Below are 22706 nucleotides of genomic sequence, written 5' to 3' on the forward strand. Positions count from 1 at the left end.
CAGCCGCTTTGATTTGTAAAAAGATATACAAAAAACAGATCTAGAGAAAGAAGAAAGAGATTGGAGGCTCAGATCTGTAAAAAGAACGAACAAGAGACGGTGTTTTTCCCAACCATGGCTGCAACAATTTGAGTTACCTAGCCAAGGCACGGGTCACCGATCTCCGCCGATCCGCCCCTTAGAACTCTGATAGAACTATCATCACCGCCTCAAACTTGTACAATGAATAAATAAATAAATAAATAATGTTGAATGAAACTATCATAAGTTATTGATAATGGAAAATACCAATCATCCATATAACAAATGTAATTCTTCATCCATATCTGGTGCTGATTGTGATGTTGTAAACTCCGGCGACAGATTAGAGTCACCTTGGATCTTCAAGACAAACACAAACATATAATTTTTTTTTATTTTAAATTTTCTCTTCTAATTTCAGAGAGATTAGAAGAGAAACGCACACACTCGAAGAGAGTTGATGAGATTGAGATGAAATCATCGGCTCCGATGACCGGATTTGATGTTTTCCGGCGACGGAGAGGAGTAACCGCTCTCAAAAACCTCCTCTCTGTGAGCCTCAATTCTATTGAGTTCTTGGGGCTGGTTTAAATGAAACTTGATCTATCTATTTATACTCTCTTTCTTATTTAGGGTTTGCAAAACAAATTCTAAAACCAATTTTAATTTTAAAATAATTAATTAAGTATAAGAAATAAGTTTTGCCCCATATATATATTGACATTGTTCTCTATAATTATTATCATAATCTACTTGAAATATATTTTTATTATACTGTTTTGAAAAAAATTAATAATAAAAATTGTTAACACATATTTAAAAATATTATTTTATTATTATAAGATATTTAAAAAAAATAAAAATAAAAAAAATTAGATAAAAAAAATTTGTGTAAGCTCATCCGGTGAATTAGAACATTTTTAAACAAGACTAATTTATTATGTTTGACATTTTTATTTATTTTTATTTTATTTCAATTTAATTAATAATATAATTTGTTATTTATAACAAAATTGAATTAGATGTGTTTATTAAATTTTTAATAATTTAAAAATAACTTAACAATTTATTTGAGAATATATATATATATATAGCACTAATTTCTCAAATCACCAAGTTCTCCTCCATTACATATTTACATAGCACTAATTTTTTCTTTTTTACTTTTTTTTTTTCTTAGAAATTATTGGGAAAGCAAATGACATGTGTCTATTTCTCACACATTTTTTTTAACTAATGACACGTCATTACTATCACTCCCCCATTTAATATAAAATTTTGAACTACATAATACATTATATAAATATTTTTATTATTTTTAATTATTAAATATTTATTTTTTAAATATTATTTTCACATTAATTTTGTGATATAAATAAATTATTAATTAAATTTAGACAATTAACTTTTGACTTATATTTCTTAAAAATAAAATTAAAGATTATATATAAAATTATTTTATATTTTCAGTTAAATATAAAAGCTGGTTCATACAGTTTCATGTTTTAATTTATTATGTTTTCAAAGATGTGAACATTTTTAAAAAACCACATCAATAATTGAAAATTTTTTGATAAAAAAATAATCCAAACCAAACATAATAAAAAAATAATCCAAACCAAACATAATAATTATTTGCAATATTAATTGAAATAAAAAAGATATTTAAGTAATAAATATTAAAAATTGTAAATAATGTTTTTATTTATTTATTAAAAACAATAAATAAAAACCATGATTATTTTTAAGTATTTTATTTTTCATTTTTATTCAATCATTTATTTTATTAATCAGTTAAAATATTTTCCCAACAAATTAAAAACTTCATTTATTTTATTAATTAGTTAAAATATTTTCCCAACAAATTAAAAACTCTTTTGCTTCCTTCTATCATGATGTTTAATTAATATGCAAACCTAATTAAACCCGACAACAAAAGAGGCCCAATTCAAGCCCAAATAATATTAGGGCTCAGAGATCTGATCAAAAGCAATCGCCGGCGCTCCGGCTAACCGGAGAACCAGAAACCATCCAAAAACTATAGATCTATCGTAACAATCGCATTGATTTGTCAGATCTATTTACTCCAATGAACAGAAAATCAAAATCAGAGAAAGACAGAAAGAAATAGAAGGCTCAGATCTGTAAAAAAGACGAACGAGAAACGGTGATTTTCCCAACCATGGCTGCAACAATTAAAGTTACCTCGCCACGGCACGGATCACCGATCCTCGCCGTCCCGCCCTTTGAACTCGAGAGAAATATCATCATAGCCTCTGTTTTGAACAGTAAATGAATAACGCTGAATCAAACTAGCATTAATCCCGTAACAAATGTTGCTGATTGTGATGGTGTAAGATCCGGCGACAGATTTGTAGTCACCTTGGATCATCGACGCATACACAAACTCGCCAAGCATTTTTATATATATATATATGTTTTTTTTTTAATATTTCTTCCAATTTCAGAGAAATTGGAGAGAAACGCACACACTCAAAGAAGGTTGTTGAGATTTAGATGAAATCATCGGCTCCGATGACCGGATTTTATATTTTCCGGCGACAGAGAATGGCAACCGCCTTCAGAAACCTCCTCTCTGTGAGCCTCCGACACTATCGAGTTCTTAGGGCTTTTTTTTATCTATGTTAAAATGAAACTTGACCTAGTTATTTATACTCTTTTTCTACAGGGTATTTTAGTAATTAAAATATATTTTTTTTATTTACTATTCTAGAAATATCAAAATTATTAAATTTGGTATTTTTTAAGAGTTAAATTCAAATTTTCAATATTTTAACTTATTATTTATGTAAAATTTATAAATAAATAAAATATTTGTGTCACTAATTTAGTTAGCTATCTCTAGCGAAGATTTTTATTAAAAGTACAAACGAAACAGTCAAATCGCGAGTTTTTTATGCTGTTTTGATATATATTTGATTCAAATTTGAAATTGTCGAATTTCAATATTTCGATAATATTTCAAACCAAACTCGAGCTAAAACATTTTGTTCCATTGTTATGGACCATTCAAGAATTTTTATATAGTATTTATCTTTTTTTTTATTATATTATGTATTATATATTTTAGTATATATATTTAGAGTTATAGTCCAATATGGTTTGATCAAAGTTCAAATAATTTGAATCGAATTTAACTTGCTTAAAATCGTATTTGAGTAAAAATTTATTGAATTTTCGAACTTTGAAACAAATTCAAATATTGTTCATATTTTCAAGTTCGACTGTTCGTTTTTTTTATATTATTCGACTTAATTCGATTGGTTTGTCCCCTAATTTTTATTAGCAAAATTTAGAAAATTAGTAATCAAAATCCTCATTTCCTTGGGCATTAAATTTTTTATTTATCTATCACATATATAATAATATAAGTAACAAGAAATTAACAAAAACAACTTTGGTTTTGTATAGTTTTAGCCATAAAGAACCCAAAGGGCCAAAAGTGTATAAGGTTTAAAAAAGAGTTCTGAATTTTTAAATGACCCAAATTTAACAGTTCAATATTTGTTTGAAATATTAAAATTTGTAAATAATGAAGGGTAACAATAGCTGGATTTAGGTCACTTTTAACACGTCAACCAAACACTACCTAGGGTTTTAGTCGTCAACTCAGCCAGATTATTCTTTTCTCCTATTCTACACAGTTTCAGAGTTCATCCATGGCAGCTCCCGCCGTATCCGCTGCTGCAAGATCCATTTTCCGGTCGAGTTCTGTTCGGAATGCTGCGTCCAGGATCGCCTCGGGGACAAAACCTACCAGCTCATCATTTCGTCTCCCGAGCAAGAGCCCGCTATCTAATCGGATTTTCAGGTCCGTGTTTTCATTTTTCTGCCGCTACATTTCTATACGATTTCCATATGTTGTTACAATGTTGTAGAAACACGATTTTATTGAAAACTGAATTTTGTTTTGAAGATGTCCAGCTGAAATGAGTGCGTGTCTCGACACTTTACAACCGTTTCATACTGCAACTGCTTCGGCATTGATGACTTCCATGCTTTCTCTTTCTCATTGTTACGGCCGGCTTCCTGAAGGTATAATTGCAGTTTTTGATTTCTTCGTATAGCTTGTTCCTTGTAGGTTGATTAGATTGTTGATTTGATCAATTCATATGATGTGCTTAGCTGATTCTGTAAAACTCTGCTACATAAGGTGAAGAAAATGTATAGCTTATGAAACAATAGCTGTAAATCAGTTAAATCCTTTTTCCACGTTCTTGATTATTGATCCAGAATACATAATTATGGATCCCTTTGGTGAAATTGAATGTCAAAATGGAGAATGGTCGATTCTAAGCAGCCAATCTTTGATTTGTGTCTTTTGGTTTCCATTATGGTTCATATATGATGGAGAATGATTGATTCTAAGCACCCAATCTTTGAGACTTTTTGTGTTTAGTTTAGAAAGTTAGCATGATCCCAATAGTCAAGACCCCCACCTAAAGCCAATCTTTGATTTGTGATTAATACCTGAGAATAAATTACGTGTCTTTTGGCTTCCTTAAAGATATAAATATGATGGAGAATGATCGATTCTAAGCCTCAAATTTGAGATTTTTTATTTATTTAGGAAGTTAGCACGATCCCTCGTTGAGTAATGTCCCCCACTTAAAGCCAATATATGAAATTAATACTTGAGAAGAAATTATGTGTCTTTTGTCTTCCTTGAAGATGCAAATATGATGGATTTTGTAATGTATAACAACTATATGATATCCATGGATATGCAACATTCTTATACTTTTTGTGATTAGGCTGCTTGACCCATATATTGCTTCCTTGGTTTTAGGTATCTAACAAAAACATATAGGAATCTCCCTCGTGAATTTTTGCACAATTGAATTTTGGTAAGTTAGTCCTTCCAGAAGTTATAAAGTAAGCTGGCAATGTTTAAAGAATTCTCGATTTTGGTGATCATGTTACTTTTTGGTATCCTAGGATCGCTTGGTTTTTTCCCTAAGAATTGAACAGTTTCCCTTTATTTCTAGTTATACCATCTTCTTGTTTTGATGGAAATGAGCGATTTTTTGCTGCTGTTGTGTAGGCATTGACAAGACTAGATGAAGATGGATGTGCAAAGAATCATGGGGATGTTTTTGTTTTTTAAAGTTTCTTTATATCATGTAAGGTCACAAATTAGTTTGTTGTGTTGGGATTTTATAGTGAATCTTGAATTAATGAGTTGTAAATTTACAACTCCAAATAGAAGATATTGTATTTGAAATAAGTGACAATTTAAGACTACCTTTGTACTATGATCTTGTTTTGTTTTGTTTTGTCTATATCTCTGAAATTATTGTTTAAGTGAAAACTTTAATTAGATCTGTTCATCATCATCAGCTTTCGACTACGTTTGATGAATGCTTGGATTGCTGGAGCAAATAAGTAAGTTTGGAGTTGAGCTTTTTGAGAATTAATGGATGATGAAATGAACAAAAATCTGTAATTTTTTTCGATTTTTTGATGTTGTTAACTCGATCATAAATTAGAGCTTTAATATCTTAGTAAAGATCTTATCACATTTATTTTGAAATGATTTTCATAATAAATTTGATGTTATTCAGCTCTTATTTTTGCACCATCTTTTATATTTCATTTTGATGGAATATGATAATGTTTTTTTAAATATATTTATTTTCTCGATTTTAACTTAAAGGTGTGTTATTTATGATTTTTTAGGATTAATTATTAAAATGTTTTTATATTTTAAATTAAAACCTAATAAAATAATGTAATAATATTTTAATTGATGAATTATTTAATTTGATAATTAATACTATAATAATAAAATAAATCATTTTTTAAATAAAAAATAAATCAATACCTCATAGCTTATGTCATTTTACAAGTCAAATTATTTAAACTAATGATTAAAAAAATAATTATTTTTTCTTTAATATTTATTTATTTGAAGTATTAATTATAAATAATATTTTAGTTTAAATAATTTATCAAAAGAATTATTTAAAAAGAAGAAAGAAAAATCCTACATTAAAAAATCTCCTGTTTTTGAATAGTCTCATTAATAATTTATAATACTATATATATATTAATAATTAATTAAAATTGACCCGTTTACTATTAATTTTCCTTTTTAATAATTTGATTTCTTGCCCACCACTCTCTCCATCTCTCTTAGCTGTTTCCCTGTTCATAAAATTATTAAAACCCTAACCCTAATCCTTTCTATCAGGATTATCATGGCGAATAGTTCCTTCAAGTCAGAACATCCACTCGGTCGGTTCTCCTTTTCTTCATATTCTCATCTTATCTAATGATCTATTGATCGATTCCTAGTATTGATCGTGCTCTCACTATTCAATGTTTTCTTGAATCATATTGATTGTAATTCCCTCTGAATCATTAAGATAGGGTTTGCTCGATTGTTGACTTCTAGATTATATGAAGTTCTTGTTTGAATTCTTGCAGGAAAGAGACAGGCTGAAGCTGCACGAATCAGGGAGAAATACCCAGATAGAATTCCTGTCTGAATTCTTCTCTGTTTTCATAATATGATTCAATTGAAGTTATCTTATCTTTACAAGCTGCGATTTGTGGTTCCTTTTGTGTAGGTTATTGTGGAGAAAGCAGACAGAAGTGATATTCCTGACATTGATAAGAAGAAGTAAGTTATTTGGTTGGTTGGTTTTTCAATTGAATTTACCTTTGATTTGATGCATTTTCTTGAATGAACAAAACCAAATTTGCAGATATCTTGTTCCTTCTGATTTGACTGTTGGTCAGTTTGTGTATGTTGTTCGTAAGAGGATTAAGCTAAGTTCTGAGAAGGCTATATTTATCTTTGTTAAGAACACTTTGCCCTCCACAGGTGAGGAATTGGATCAAATCGTTTGTTCTTTCTTTCCCCTTTTGATGATTCTTTTTGGTTATTTGATTAATACCATGTTGGGGAATTTCCTATACAGCTGCTATGATGTATACAGTTTATGAAGAAAACAAAGATGAAGATGGGTTTCTTTACATGACTTACAGTGGCGAAAACACGTTTGGATCATACTGAAAAGGGATGTGGATAATGGAGAGATTGAAGATGTGTGAATAATAAATGACTTTGGAGGAAAATATGACAGGAATGTGTATACAATTAGGGTAATATTTCAGCTGTTATTGAAGTTTCCTCATTATTACCTATTAAGAATGATGATTTGTAAATATATTTGACACATTTCTACTTTACATGAATTGAACTGGTATAATTCCTTTCTTACATAGACACAAAGTTCTTCTTTGTTAAGGGGTATAGAGTAATCGTTTTTGCATTAATATTCTCTTTTGGCCTACAAATATTCGATGTTTAGTTCTAGGAGTGGTTTCGGTTTAGTTTATTTGTTAATAGTTTATCAATAAACTAATGTTTGATATCAATTCAACTTAATTGTTAGGCTAGTTAAATAACTTATTTGTGAAGCAAATAGTTAATTTTGAATTATGGATGTTCACTTAGTTAGATTGGGAGATTAGATTTTCATGGAAATTTTTGTCATCAGCATTTAAACTATTTTTTATTTATTTACCTTGGAAGCTCTAGACTACTTAAATTTATCTAAAAAAATGGAAAGATTTGAAATTAAATGGTTTAAAAAAAGTAAATATATTTATTTTTATATAATTATGTATGAATAGGTGAAATCTAATTATATGAGAATTGAATTACAATTTCATTTGAATTATGTTTGAGAAACTATAAAATAGTAATTATTTCAATTCTTATATTTTTGGAATGAATAGATGTCTTTATTTATATAAATATAAATATTAAATTTATATTAATCAACTTTTAAAAAGAGTAAATATATTTATTTTTATACAAATATGTTTGAATAGGTGAAATCTAATTGAATTACAATTTCATTTGGGAAACTATAAAATAGTAATTCAAAATAGATGTCTTTATTTATATAAATATTAAATTTATATTAGACAACTTTTAAAATACATGATTATTGATTTGTTTTTAAAATTTTAACTTTTGTAAATTTATAGTACTATTTATTATATATTATTATTTATAGATATAATTAAGTATAAAATTAATTAAAAAGAATAAATAACACAATAAATTAATTATATTAATTTATTTATTTGTTTTTTTAATTTTTTTATAAATGTATTTTTTTTTTTATAAAATTTGAACTATATTTGTAATTCCTAAAATTGTAAAATATTAGCGCCAAACAATGTGAAGTTTAATAGTATAATAGTTTATTTAATTTAATTTATTAGATGTTTTTAATGTTTTTGTGTACTTTTAATTAAGTTTTAAATATTTTCTATATATAATTAGTTTGAAATTATTTTTTTTATATTTATTTTTGTTGAAAAAATATAAATAAATAATTTAACTTCAAGTATTAACCATTTATATTATATTGTCAAAATTTTAACACTCTTAATAACTAATTTAAAATTATAGTTTAAAATTTCAATTAAAATTTTATTTTTTAAATTTGATTATAACTTATTTTTTTTCTTCAAATAAAATTAATTCATTCTCACTTCTAATTCAGTATCATTAAAAATATAACTAAATTTTTTTTAATTTTACAATTTTGTATACAATATCATATTTATATTTTGTAATGTCTATATTATTTAGATTTTAACTATATGATTATTAACATTTTTTTCCTTTAATATCAATATTATTTATTATTTAAAGATAATTTTGAATACACAACAAAATCACACAATATTTAAATATAAATGAAATCACACAATATTTAAATATAAATGAGACAAATAAATAACAAAATCGTCGTCGCCTTAGTCTATAACATAATCGTTTAAAATTAAACAGTGTAGATCCGTTGTCGTTGTCGTTTGAGAATTTAGTTTAAGAAGTTATCTTAATACGAATACAAAAGTTTTGTTCTAGTAAGACTTTCAAAAATATATGGATATAATTATAAAATGAATTTGTGCATATTTTAAAAATTAATTAATTATTTTATAATATTTTAAATAATTTATAGTATAAATTCAAATAAAAATAAATATATAAAGAATAATTTTAAACAAAAGTAAATATATAAAAAATAATTTAAATCAAAATAATATATAGAGATATTTCAAACTTAACCTTTAATATTTAAAATTTTAAAAGTTAATTTGACATTTTTTTTCTATATTTTTAAATATTTTTATTTATTATTTATAAATTAATTTTTTATATATAACTTTTGAATTATTCTCTTAATAAATAAATAGAGAAAAGACAAAGATAAATATATGAATATCAGTTATATCACCAGCCTCGAATTTGAAGGGTAAGATAAACCTGCAATAAGCAACCTCAAATTCAAGATTAGCCAAAAGGTGAAGCTGATCGGAAATACTACCTTCTGATGGCTGCTCCGGCTATGGAAGGAGTCGCCGTGACGGCTCTTCGAACCGTTCTCCACCGAGTCCGACAGGCGGCGGAGAGGTCTGGCCGTCGTGCCGATGATGTGAGAGTCGTTGCTGTTAGCAAGACGAAACCTATTTCTCTAATCGAACAAGTCTATGACTCCGGCTACCGTTGTTTTGGCGAAAATTACGTCCAAGAGATCGTGGAGAAGGCTCCTCAAGTAATCGTTCCTTTCTTCTAATGATTTGAGTACACATTTACACTGAATCTGAAATGGAAAAGAGTTTTGACTGTTTGCAATCATTTAGGTTCGTTGATTCTGATATATTGTATGCGTTTTGCTTATGTTAGCTGCCGAATGATATTGAATGGCATTTCGTTGGGCATTTGCAAAGCAATAAAGCGAAATCTCTTCTAGGTAACTCATTAGTATTCAGAATATTCTTCACTGTCGTCTATTGAGAATTCCCTGTTAGATTAACTAGGATTTAGTCTTTTTGAATTCTTTTAATTTTCTATATGAATGCATTTTTGTATGCTATATGAGTTAGTCATTACTCACTCATGTAAAAAATATGCAATATTGTCTATGATGTTACTCCCCACAAACAAAATCACATTCAAAGAAAGAATCCTATAGCGAACTAAATGAGTTTGGAAAGAGATTTTTCGTATATCATGTAATTCATGTAACACGTATTATGGTTAAGACAATCTCTTCACTCATAATGGTAACTCGCTTATCAAATAAAGAATGGACAGTTCTCCTACTCATTGAACTCAAACAACCTAAATTGAGACAAACCCTTAGGCTAGATAGTGACAAACCATGACTTTTTGCTTAATCATCATACTTCATTTTGAGTTTCCTACTTTGGCTCAAAATAATTATCAAGTTGACCCAAAACATGCTTGTCTAATACGCAGTGGACGAGCCAACATTCAAGCCACACAAAATCTTCTCAATGAGTAAGGCCTACTTCGATTCATTGATTAACTACCCAAAAATACCAAACAAGCTGGAGAAAACAAACCCTCCACTCAATTTGTTTTGAATAAGCCTTTAAAACATCTTTTAATCCCCAAAATTCAATGCTCCAAAAACCAATAAGTTGCTTACTGCTTAGGGCTAAATGTGATCCGAATCCATACCCCAAATCTTATAAAATAACTAATTATTGTATGAATTAGGAGTTTTCTTCCCATTTCCAACTAAAATTTTCATACTATTTTGAATGTCTCTCCAAACTTTCTATTCGCTTCTCCTTTTCTCCCCCAAAGCATCTTACATTTTTTCACTTCATATCTTATACAAACATGTTACAAAGGGATTAAAGGTCTTTTTTGTTACGTCTCATTACAATTCATCATTTAACTTGATCCCAAGTTTTAGGAACATTATCAATGAACATGCAAATATTAAGATTAGTCCAAGTTAAAAAAAAAACTGATATTCAAAGAAAATATGGTTTATGTTTGCTACTCCCTGTTAGCGAAGTGGACATGATTTATCATCAATCTTCATGAATTTTCTCAATTTGTCATTAGTTTTCCTAAGAAGGCTAAGTCTAACCAAAGGATGAATCGATGTCATGAAGTCCAACCAACATGATGAAGATTTACCATTTCCAATCTTAAATTCCATTAATTTCAGCATTCTTTTCTAAGATTAAAGAATTTTTGTGTAAAAGTTGCCACACATCTCTTCTAATATTAAAACTGCCAAAACTGTTTTCTTTAGTGAATATAGTGTGTATCCATTTTACCCATAGTGATTCTTGCTTAGTAGCAATTGTCCATACGTGTTTGATTAGTAAAATTTTATTCATTCCTCACAACTCCTTAATCCTAAACTTCCTTCTTGTTTTGGTTTGCACATTTTTTTCCATTTAACCTTATTTCCATCTTTACCCTTTCCCCCCCAAACGAAACTTCTAATTATTTGATCAATTTGTTCATAAATTTCTTAAGAAGAGCTATGTTTTGACACCAATAATTTTGAACTCTCCCAAGTGTTGACTTAGCTAATTGGAGCCTTCATTATCTATCTCTGAGAGTATAATTCTTATTCTTCACAAACATATAAGAAATTTGTATTTGCATCAGTTAGATTGCATGTTTATGGCAATTGTCAAGAAAACTTGACCACTTATCACTGTAGTTTGTGTAAAAACTTTAGTTTTTCTTCTGTAGCCGCGGTTCCACATCTAGCCATGGTTGAGGGAGTCGACAATGAGAAGGTAAATGCTTCCATGTCAATTCCTCATTTCTATAGGGCCAATACTATTTGTTGGTTTGTTTACTAATAAAAGAAAAAAAATAAAAATACTAGTTTTCGAGTCTCTATGAATTGAGATGCTCCTTGGTAGATAATCTTTGCGGATTTGGATAGACAGGTTGCAAATCATCTTGATCGTGCAGTCTCAAGCATTGGAAGAAAGCCATTGAAGGTTTTGGTCCAAGTGAATACCAGTGGTGAAGAATGTGGGTGGTACCATTCTTCATATTAACATAAGTGAGTATTATTGCATACCCATTGCAGCTTTCTAAATGAATCGTTGTTTTGTAATTGCAGCAAAATCTGGTATTCATCCGTCAAAGTGCGTAGATCTTGTGAAACATGTTTTGAGTTGTCATAATCTTGATTTCTCTGGCTTAATGACAATAGGAATGCCGGATTATTCATCAACCCCACAGAATTTCAAGGTAAAATTATCCTACTTTCAATCTTCCAAGTATTGAAGAAACAAATCATGCATCTCATACTGTAATATAATTTGGATCTGGATCTGGATCTAACTTTATTTTCGTCATCAACATGTCTCTTGTTTTAATATGAGCACTTGTGGATGTCTTTTGATGCAATAGAGGCTATCAGACTGTCGAACAGAGGTCTGCAGAGCACTTGGAATGATGGAAGATCAATGTGAACTATCGATGGGAATGTCGGGTGATTTCGAGCAAGCTGTAAGATGAAATGTTTGCATAGATTTTTAATAATATGTGTGTAATCTTGTTATTTACGACTCTGACACTTACGAGACTCGATTGAAACACTGCAGATTGAAATGGGCAGCACCAATGTGAGAATTGGATCGACAATATTCGGTCCTAGAGAATACCCAATGAAGAAGTGATGTGTTAGTAACTAACAACACACTCTTATATATATGTAATGAAAGGAAATTATACAATGTTAATCACTTGTTTGTAAATTGTAACAATTGTCATCTTTATTTTGTTACAATACAAAAATTATATTGAAAATAAAAGAATTATTACCTCTATAATATAGGATATCATAAGCAAAGAATATGGGAAAGTTTAATTCTATAAATTTGAGATATAGAAGGTTGAATAGAGATACTCTTAAATTGTATTGGATAAGATTTTTATAATTTCTTGTAATTGTAATGTTCATTATTATCTAAGTATAACACTTATCGTTTCAACAAATTTTTGCGCTTATATATCGATATCAATGATATAGAATGTGAAATAAAGAAAAAATCAATGATGATATACGAAAAAATCAATGATGATATACGAGTTTAACTTAATATTTGTATGGTAAATATACTTGATGATAATACCCATAAGTAAAGAATATGAAAAAGTTTAACTTTCAAATTTTAGAAGGATCATTGGAATAACATTATTGTAAAATCAAAATTTCTTTTTCATTTTTTTTATAGTTAGATACTTAGATTGTGCAATTTTTTCTCTTTCATATTTATAATGAAAAAGTACTTAATATTTGAAAATATTTTTTTTTTTGTTTTTAATTCATTTTCAATCCAATGATTAAAAATTGTGGTTGTTCAATAATTTATCAGGGATTTTCTTCTGCTTATGTATTAAAAGGGTATGTCCTACTTTCAAAGGACAATTTCAATTTATGCCCATGAGATTATAAGAAGAAATTTAAGAAAAAAAATAACGTAATATCACATTATTGACTTAAGATTATAATCAAAACAAACTAATATTATAGCCAAAATGATATAGCATATGAGTTAATATTATAGAAAAGTTAGAAATAAGAATGAGTATCATCACTATTTATTTCCAAATTTTTATTATTAAATTATATAAAATAAAATAAAATAAAAACAATTTTAAAAGCTGGTCTTTCTCATTCAATCAACTAACTTTAGTTATAATATACAGTGGAAGCCAAACATTTACAACTAATATCTTGAATGAGATGACATTATACTGCTCATCTTATTAATATTTCTCTCTTATTTTTATTTATTAAATTATTTAGTATTTTTATTAAAAAATAATTTAAATTTTAACTAGTTATTTATTATTCTTTTTCTCTCCAATAATACTGAAATATATATATTTATATATTTTAAGCTAGCTAATTTATTTATATATATTTAAAATAAGTAATAAAAAAATCATATTTAATTTTAATATATATATATTATTTTTAAATATACATAAATATATATATATATCAAAATATAAATAAAAATTATATAGACATAAAAAAAATAAAAATTAAATATAATTCATTAATATATTTGAAGTGACTGATTGGTTTTTAAGAGGATTATTTCTCAATTAAAATGGCCTAAATAAAATTTAAAGTTAAAACAGGTAGATTAACTATTATAATAAGTTGTTTAATTATTTAAAATCATGTTTAAGGGATTATAAATTTGTAATTTTTTACGACAAGTGAGTTACGTTTTACTTGTATTAAAAAACTCTTTTTAATTTTTAATTATATTCTAATTTATTAACTTAACATATTAAATAAATAAGTCATAATTTTTAAAAAAATACAACATAATTAATTAATTATTATTATTATTATTATAGAAAATTAATTAATTTTTTGTTAGTCAAAGTTGCTATATATTTTGTATGGGAAATACAATAGACTTAAATTATGTATATTTAATAAAATTACTCCTACTTTTTTTCCTCTATTTTCTTTCCTTTGTGTTCAAACTTATATATATGTTTGTTTACTTTTGAAATTTTTATAGAATAGAAATTTAAACAAATCAAACTTTATTGGACCAACTCTTGTTTTTTGTTTTATATATCTTTACCATCCAATTTTATTGTTTTTTTTTTTTATCAATTTTTATGTTCTTTTATTACATGATAGAATAAGTTAATACAGGGGAAGAGACAAATTTGTTACTAAAAATGAATTAATTTTTTTCATTATTTATTTTAAAAATAAATAAGTGTTAAATATATATTTTAAAATTAATGAAAAAAAAAAATAAAAAGAAAGAAAAGACAGAGAAATCAACTGTTGAAATTCCAAATTTTATTTTGCTGTAACTATTTGTCTATATTAGAATTATAAGTTTTAAAAAATAATTTGTATTGGGAAATGTTTTGAAATGTGAATTTATTGATTATATAAAGATGTCTTTCTCTTGCATTTCTTCTCTCTTTTCTCTTTTGCGGTGACGACTGTCTGTAAGAATCCTAAGAGAGAAAAAAACGAAGGGGATATCGTATTGCTTGTTTTCAATGGCCAATCTATCTATGAACGCGCCGTTCGGCGGTCCTAGCTCACTTTCCTCAATCGCCGCCGCCGCCGGGAGTCAGGGTAACAAGGATCGTAAGATGCAATCAGCTGAGCAGTTGGTACTCGATCTTAGCAACCCTGATCTTAGAGAGAACGCCCTTCTCGAGTTATCCAAGGTGGTTCTCCTACTTTAGATACCCTTTTCTTTTCTATCTCAGAAACCCCCGTTTCTATCATTCTATTGTTCTGGGTTCCTGCAAAATTTAGATACAAACTTAAAGATGGTTTCTTTTTGAGGGGAATTTATCAGGGGTTTGTTTTTCAGCTTATTTGGCATGGAATATGCAGTGTTGTCACGAATTAGTTGTAATTTGGGTACTGTTGATGCTGGGAAATCTTAAGAGATGAGAATATTAGTCATTTCAATGTATATTGAATCTTGAGGGAATGGTTAATTTAGAGAGAAACCCTAATTGTGGAGTAACTACTTTTTGCATTTCTCTACTTGGCAACAACTTGGATTCAAGTCAATTGTTTATATGGACTTAAATTGCATATATAATTGAATGACCACCATTTATGTTGTATCCTAGTTTGTTCCCTTTCCTCTTGTAGCATAACTAGGAACAAATGTGTGTTTATTGTGTCTTTGTTTGAGATTATTTGGGCTGATCAACCCATGATAGATCATTAATCATGTATTTTGTCTGTAGAAGAGGGAACTGTTTCAAGATTTGGCTCCACTACTATGGAATTCTTTTGGCACTATTGCAGCTCTCTTGCAGGTATGGTTATTTTCATTGTTCTTCTTTGTTACTGAATTTTTAGTTCAGCATTTTGATGGTTCTTGTCAAAGGTCTCTTTTGGGTTTAAATGCTTTCTCTGATTTAATGTGGCTTCACCTCTTTTGTCACTTTTATTGTAACTTATGGCAACAAATGTCATAACTTGTGCTAATTTGGTCGGTTTTCTCCCTATTTGTCTGTTGTTTCCATGATATCAGGCACTAAAATTTTTTTGATAAAGAAGTAAAACAAATAATAATAGTGATTCAATCATTAAAGTGTGTTTAAGTAAAGATATCTATCTTACTATTTCAGTCTGATACGTGTTTGACATGATAATTTACTGAGAAATGAAAATCTTACATCTTATACTTATGATTATAAGAAGCAAATTGGTGAAGACCAATTTCATGTTCCAATTTGGAAAAACCACAAAAAATAAGAACCTATTTGGAAACACTTTTGATTTTGTAAATCACTAAATGTTTTAATCTGTGTCGAACTAATTTCAGTTTCTAAATGTGATCTTATCTTGATCTACATCTGGTTGAGAAATATGACATAATTGGCCGTTGGGTTATGGTTACCTTCCTAGATATTTCATCTTCATCATTTATATTTTAGACACTTGTCTAATTCGGCACTTAAAATTCAGTATTCAACACTTTTTTTTTTAGTTTTATCCAACACACCCTAAGTTTTTGACTGGAGAAACCCGTAAAATTCCAACTACTTTGCAAGAAGTCTGCATTTATTCAAGCTCCCTACATTTGAAGTTGGTATTTGGTTTCTTCTTATATTTTATCATACAAGTAATTATTGTGAATGCTTCAATTCTTCTGCAGGAAATAGTTTCCATATACCCTGTTTTATCACCGCCAAATCTTACGCCGGCACAGTCAAATCGAGTTTGCAATGCACTCGCCCTCCTTCAGGTATTTTATTCCTCCAACGAGCTTTAATAAATGACGTTTCCATTAATCAACATTGTTGTGCATGTCACAATATACTTTTTGTATATTAAAGTTCAGAATATTCAAATCTGTTGTACTTTCCTCAAACACCCTCTCTTTCACACAGGTTTCTCTTTTGCATTTTAAGGTTGTGATGTTTCATCGTATTAAACCCCAACCAACCGCTGTTTTGTTTGAAAAAAGAGGATCCTTTCATTGATCCATCGTCATCATGAAAGTTGTATTGACCATGGGAAAAAACAAACCATTACACTACAAGTCGCGCCATCTGTTGGCAAGAGTTAATCAAATACGTGTTAAATCATCAAAAGTAGATATACTATGTTGTTTCTTCACTAGACTAATATTTCCCCCAAATAATTAGTTAAAATGACGACTTATTTGATCAATTCTCTATTGTTCTGTAATATTTTTTTTTGTCGCTTTCAGTGTGTGGCCTCTCACCCAGAAACAAGGATGTCTTTCCTCAATGGTATTATTTTCTTTATCTTATAATGTTAGGCTACTCAAAAGCTTGGCATGTACATTTCACATGAATCTTTGTCACTTGCTTTCTATTATAACGTCATTAAAGTGTTAGGCAGATACAATAACTTTTAGATAATGCAACCTTTTATTAGTGGCGTATGTGTGGAAAGTGCAGTTATAGTTTTATTTTTTTGAAAATAAAAAAGGAAAAAGAAAGTGCAGCTAAAGTTAATTCTTGCTTTCTTGATGGGGATGGGGTTATGCGTAAATTTGTTGAATATGTTATAAGTTGACAATTGTACTGACCGACCTTTTCTTCAATTAACATGACAGCCCACATTCCTTTGTACCTATACCCTTTTCTTAACACAACCAGCAAATCGAGGCCTTTCGAGTATCTGAGGCTTACTAGCTTAGGCGTGATTGGTGCCTTGGTGAAGGTACCTTTTCTTTTGGATGAGGAAATTTTCAATAAAATTCCACGACAAACACTGAAACGCATTTATTCTTTCAGGTTGATGAAACGGAGGTCATCAGTTTTCTGCTTTCAACTGAAATAATACCATTGTGCCTTCGTACAATGGAGATGGGCAGCGAATTGTCAAAAACAGTTGCGTGACACTTATGCTACTGATGGAAGTCATTCTTTTTTGTTATGTTTCTGATCTTGGACTAATTATGTATTATGTGTGTAGGTAGCTACTTTTATTGTTCAAAAGATTCTCCTGGACGATGTGGGACTTGATTACATATGCACTACAGCAGAGCGTTTTTTTGCTGTGGGTAGAGTCTTGGCTAATATGGTGGGGACTTTGGCTGACCAGTCCTCATCTCGTCTGCTGAAGCATATCATTCGGTGTTACCTTCGACTGTCTGATAACTCTAGGGCCCGTGATGCTTTGAGAAGTTGCCTCCCAGACATGCTAAGAGATGGCTCCTTCAGCAGCTATCTTCGGGTAAGTCCTCATTCTTAAAACTTAAAACTGTAAAAGTTTTTTTCGACAAATGATTGAAAAAATAAACAAATTGCAGGATGATCCGACAACTAGGAGATGGCTCCAACAGTTGCTTACAAATGTACAAGGACCTCGGCTGGGATTACAGGCTGGGGGAGGGTTTGATCATATGTTGGGTTAAAATTAAACGGTAATTGATAGTTGGCTTGTTTTGGAACACAATGAATGTTTGTAGTACAAATGAATATGAGTATTTGTACAAATGTGTAGCTGCTGTTGCTACCCTACCCATAGATTTTATGGTTTTTCTAATCTTATAAGATATTACTTATTATGGCTTGCTTCTGAATTCAAATAATCATATTATTGAGATAGTAGTATTTTCTCCAACTTGTATTTAAGTCATATATTGTTTCTATACTATATATGCAACTGTCTAGTAATAATTAGAGTTTGCAACTTGCAAATACTAAATAATTAGATTTGCTTCATAGTTGGAGTTAGACTCAATATGTGTGATTCTATAAGAGGAATGGATTAGGACTCTCTTTAAGTGTAGTGCATTGTTACATGATTTCTGAGGCTTAGAAGTTGATTAATCACATTCTCAATTTGTTGCTCTGTGGGATAAATAAATGAATGTTTTAGTGTAGATTTTTATATATTGAAAATTCAGAAGATTAGCATGGCCCTGCTCAAGAACGACACTTACAAATCATGAAATGATTCAAAATTTTAAAAATATTGAATAATTCATGTCTTGTTTAGATTAATACTATATATTTTTTTTAGATTTGGCTTTGATTGTTTTTAGTTGTTTAGTGTAGAAATGAGGATGAGTGCCTATTTTGTTGTTTTTGGTTGACTATAATCAATTCTTACTGTTTTTTGGGGTTGACTATAAACGATTTTTACTATTTTTTTCTTCCTTCTATCCGTGAAGCGGTATTGACTGTTATTTTACTTCCATAGGTCGAGGGAACATTTCTGTTATTTTTTTAATTTTTTTTAGAACGTTGAGTTCTGTTTCTCTTATGGAGTGCGACTAATTCCCGTGGATTAAACGTATAGCCCGCAAACACACTTAAACATTTAACCAGACATAAAACTTGTCGTCTGACGGGCTTGAACCAAGGACCTCAAGAAGGTTGGAAGTATCCATCTCTTGTTACCGTTAGGCTAGAAAAGAGTAAAAATTAAATGTGGCCACAAAGGGTTAAACACATGGCCCGCAAACACATTTAAGCATTTAACTAGGCGCAAAACTTGTTGTCTGACGGACTCGAACCTAGGACTTCTCAAGAAGGCTAAGGATATCCCACATTTTGTTGTCGCTAGGATATAAGAGGGATCATTTTTACTATTTTACAGCAGTTTTTAGAAAGTTTGTGATCCGGTTGGGAGATCGAATTTATTACTTGAGATAAATCGAATATATTTTTTTATATAACATTTCTTTAGATAATTTTGTTTTTATTCTTGTCATTTTTGCTCAACCAACCATTTTTGATATAATGATTGTTGTTTAAAAAATGATTGTTAGTTGGAAAGTACATAATATATGTTGAAATAAATAGATAAATCAAAGTTGTTAGCATATAATTATTTAGTTTCAATAATAGTTACCTAATTTATGCTGCCTGATGCTAACCCACCCAATTCAAAAGCTATCCTTTAAAACACTATTTAATAATAGAGTACTCTTAATAATAATAATTGTACATTTATATCATTAGAAATTATTGTAAATAGAATTATATATATAGTTCATAGTTCTATTTACAATAATTTTTAATGATATAAATTATAGTGTTGTAGGAGAAATTAAAATTGTTTATCATCAATGAAAAATTCTAAGAATCATTAAAATTATTAGGTAAAATATAACACGAACTTACGAGTAGAGTGAGTCAGTACGGTATACCTTAATATTTTATCTATACTTTATACCTTACAAAAAATTTCGGTATGCAAAATATGCATACTTTTACCTTACTTTGATTTCGGTATACCTTAATTTTGATATACCTTAATTTCGATATACAAAAAATTTATACATTTACCTTACCTTAATTTCGGTATATCTTAATTTTGGTACGGTACCGGTATTATACATTTGATACCTAAAAACATATTAACTTAAAAAAAATCAATCTCATCAATAAGATAGAGATTGCATATATTAAATAATATTTTAGTATAATAATATTTTGATATTATTCAAAAAAATATATATTTTTATAAATAAATTAATATCAAATTTATTTAATTATTTCCTTATAAGTATTATATATATATTTTAACTTATAAATACTATTTCGATATATCTCGATATACCAAAATTTTAAAAATCTCATACCTTACCGTACCAATAATTTCGGTATCGGTATCATACCTTACATTTTTTTCGGTATACCTTAAAAATCGATATTTTCAATATATTGCGGTACGGTAATTTTGATATACCTTTAATATCGATAATTTTTCTCACCCCTACTTACGAGTAATGTCTGCAACTAAAATTTTAAAAGAATCATCAAAGTTCTCGAGTTTACATACTCACCTAATTATTGTTGACTTAAAGTTGACACATTAACGTCGGTCACCAAAAATTTGTTAAGATGTAAATACAAGTATTTTGGTATTTGTAAGCACTAGATAAAATGTATATTTCTTAAAACAATGTATACTAAATGTCTTTATCCCTATTAATAATAAAATATTTAATATTTATTTTTTATACATATATTTATTTAAATTTATTTTTTAAATTAAAAAAGTTAGCATTACACTACCTCTTGACACTTAAATTAAAAAATTGTATAAATTTACACTAATTGTATAATTTTTTTTATTTATTTAGATGAAACATTATTCACAGTGAAATTCTTACGGATAATATGTGAATAATTTTTTTTATATTATAGTTAATTATTGTCGTAAGTGTCACACAGACGTTAACAACTCATTTACTTTTGTATTATCGATGAATAACTAATATATAAAACATTTTGTAGAGTATTACTAAGATTTATTAAGTGGATACATAAGTTTCAAAGGTAGTTACTAAGTTTGGATTGATGAGACTGATCAATTATTTTTGAATAGACTATCTAGTTAAAAATTGTTGAACTTTCAATGATCGTAAGCATATCATTTAATAGAATTCATCAAGAATTAATCATTTTTCTAGAGGACTTACGAGTTCGATAACTTATTGTTCGATAACTTATTCATGTCATTCTTTACGTAAAACCCACAAAAGTAAATTTAGAATTTGATTTGAAGAATTGATATAAATGTGGGACTTAATTTAAGATATTTGCAATATCAAGTGTCAACTCTAGCCGGATAATAACTTGATAGTCTCTCTTGTCCTCCTGTCAATTCTCTCCGTCTAATCTCCAAATACCCCACCTTCATTTCCGGCCATGCGTAAAGCTAGAGGATCATCTACTCCGGCCAAACCGGCTGCCGTCGCCGGATCTGGACCTCTAGTCCCTACAAACGAGGTCAAGTTTCGCGGCGTCAGGAAGAGACCTTGGGGAAAGTTTGCAGCAGAAATTAGAGATCCATTGAAGAAAACTAGGGCATGGCTTGGTACCTTCGATTCAGAAGAAGAAGCTGCTCGAGCTTACGATACAGCAGCGTTGACTCTTCACGGAACCAAAGCCAAACTCAATTTCCCCCAAACTCAAAACCCTAACCAACAGTTCTTCGATGATGACCAGATCATGATTGCTCAAAGGCCAACTTCTAGCAGTTTGAGTAGTACGGTTGAGTCATTCAGCAGTCCTAGACAACCGAAACCGATTACTCCTCCTCCGACGAGTTCTGGTAAACGTTATCCCCGGACGCCGCCTGTTTTACCTGATGATTATCACAGCGATTGCGATTCATCGTCTTCAGTTATCAATGAAGGAAACGGTGGGGATGTGGCTTCTTCGTCTGTACGTAAGCCATTTTCATTCGATCTTAACCTTCCTCCACCTATGGATGATGAAGATCTTGCCTGCACAGCTCTTCGACTCTGAACTGTGTATGATCGGATCAATTACACACTTTTTTCTTGTTCTGTATTATTTTTCATGCGGGAAAAAAAGGGTAAGGAAGGAGATGATGATGATATAGATGAAAAAGTAAAATATGAAATCATCTTCTCCTTCATATATTTTTCTTTCTTTCATATTCAAGCAAGAGTCTAATTTATAATACATATATGTTCATCTTAAGGGTCAGTCTAGAAGTTGTGCAAATGGGTAGCTCTAGAAGGAAAAGGGTAGAAGGGAAATCAATCATCTTTGGAGCTAAACCTATTGATATTCATTCTTGAATAAAAATGCTCCCTTTGTATCACAATTATCATGTATTTATGCATCTTCTTCTTCTAGGTTTTGATAATTCAAAAGGTGTGATCTTTAGCTACCCCCAATGTTAGAAAAGAAAAAAAGAAGCTGTTTTGATTGTCTATCTCCTTCAATTATACCCATTTGATTGCTGGGAGTTGATCTAAAGTTTAGCTAGTTGATGTTTAATGTGCATTTTGATTTTACTTTCTTTTCATTGCTAATTTGAATAAGGATTATGTTATCTATATATATTTGCAGC

General features: G+C 29.0%; 5 protein-coding genes and 1 non-coding gene across 6 annotated transcripts; all 6 read left to right on the forward strand.

The window, feature by feature from the left end:
- Positions 1 to 3625: 3625 nt before the first annotated feature.
- On the forward strand, positions 3626 to 5292 carry LOC124936338 (protein NUCLEAR FUSION DEFECTIVE 6, mitochondrial-like). The gene is made up of 3 exons (XM_047476830.1): positions 3626 to 3853; positions 3959 to 4077; positions 5087 to 5292. Exons 1-3 carry the CDS (start codon positions 3702 to 3704, stop codon positions 5104 to 5106), a joined length of 291 nt encoding a protein of 96 aa, XP_047332786.1. The 5' UTR covers positions 3626 to 3701; the 3' UTR covers positions 5107 to 5292.
- An 859-nt stretch (positions 5293 to 6151) lies between these two features.
- LOC124936337 (autophagy-related protein 8C-like) lies at positions 6152 to 7110 on the forward strand. Its single transcript, XM_047476829.1, has 5 exons — positions 6152 to 6279; positions 6472 to 6527; positions 6615 to 6667; positions 6753 to 6871; positions 6969 to 7110. Exons 1-5 carry the CDS (start codon positions 6243 to 6245, stop codon positions 7061 to 7063), a joined length of 360 nt encoding a protein of 119 aa, XP_047332785.1. The 5' UTR covers positions 6152 to 6242; the 3' UTR covers positions 7064 to 7110.
- Positions 7111 to 9328: 2218 nt separating this feature from the next.
- On the forward strand, positions 9329 to 12832 carry LOC124934122 (pyridoxal phosphate homeostasis protein-like). Its single transcript, XM_047474593.1, has 7 exons — positions 9329 to 9629; positions 9761 to 9827; positions 11603 to 11649; positions 11806 to 11893; positions 11985 to 12115; positions 12278 to 12376; positions 12472 to 12832. The coding sequence occupies exons 1-7, from the start codon at positions 9408 to 9410 to the stop codon at positions 12544 to 12546; spliced, it is 729 nt and encodes a 242-aa protein (XP_047330549.1). The 5' UTR covers positions 9329 to 9407; the 3' UTR covers positions 12547 to 12832.
- A 1998-nt stretch (positions 12833 to 14830) lies between these two features.
- LOC124934121 (CCR4-NOT transcription complex subunit 9-like) lies at positions 14831 to 18494 on the forward strand. Its single transcript, XM_047474592.1, has 8 exons — positions 14831 to 15091; positions 15629 to 15700; positions 16546 to 16635; positions 17104 to 17146; positions 17476 to 17582; positions 17657 to 17752; positions 17838 to 18098; positions 18175 to 18494. Exons 1-8 carry the CDS (start codon positions 14918 to 14920, stop codon positions 18277 to 18279), a joined length of 948 nt encoding a protein of 315 aa, XP_047330548.1. The 5' UTR covers positions 14831 to 14917; the 3' UTR covers positions 18280 to 18494.
- Positions 18495 to 18737: 243 nt separating this feature from the next.
- Positions 18738 to 18835, forward strand: LOC124937129. The gene has a single exon (XR_007099240.1). It is a non-coding gene; the product is annotated as a U6 spliceosomal RNA (small nuclear RNA).
- A 2609-nt stretch (positions 18836 to 21444) lies between these two features.
- Positions 21445 to 22525, forward strand: LOC124934456 (ethylene-responsive transcription factor 3-like). Its single transcript, XM_047474994.1, has 2 exons — positions 21445 to 22237; positions 22332 to 22525. The coding sequence occupies exon 1, from the start codon at positions 21530 to 21532 to the stop codon at positions 22130 to 22132; it is 603 nt and encodes a 200-aa protein (XP_047330950.1). The 5' UTR covers positions 21445 to 21529; the 3' UTR covers positions 22133 to 22237; positions 22332 to 22525.
- The last annotated feature ends 181 nt before the right edge of the window (positions 22526 to 22706 follow it).

This window comes from Impatiens glandulifera, chromosome 4, assembly GCF_907164915.1.
Source record: "Impatiens glandulifera chromosome 4, dImpGla2.1, whole genome shotgun sequence".
In the NCBI taxonomy this organism is placed as follows: Eukaryota; Viridiplantae; Streptophyta; class Magnoliopsida; order Ericales; family Balsaminaceae; genus Impatiens; species Impatiens glandulifera.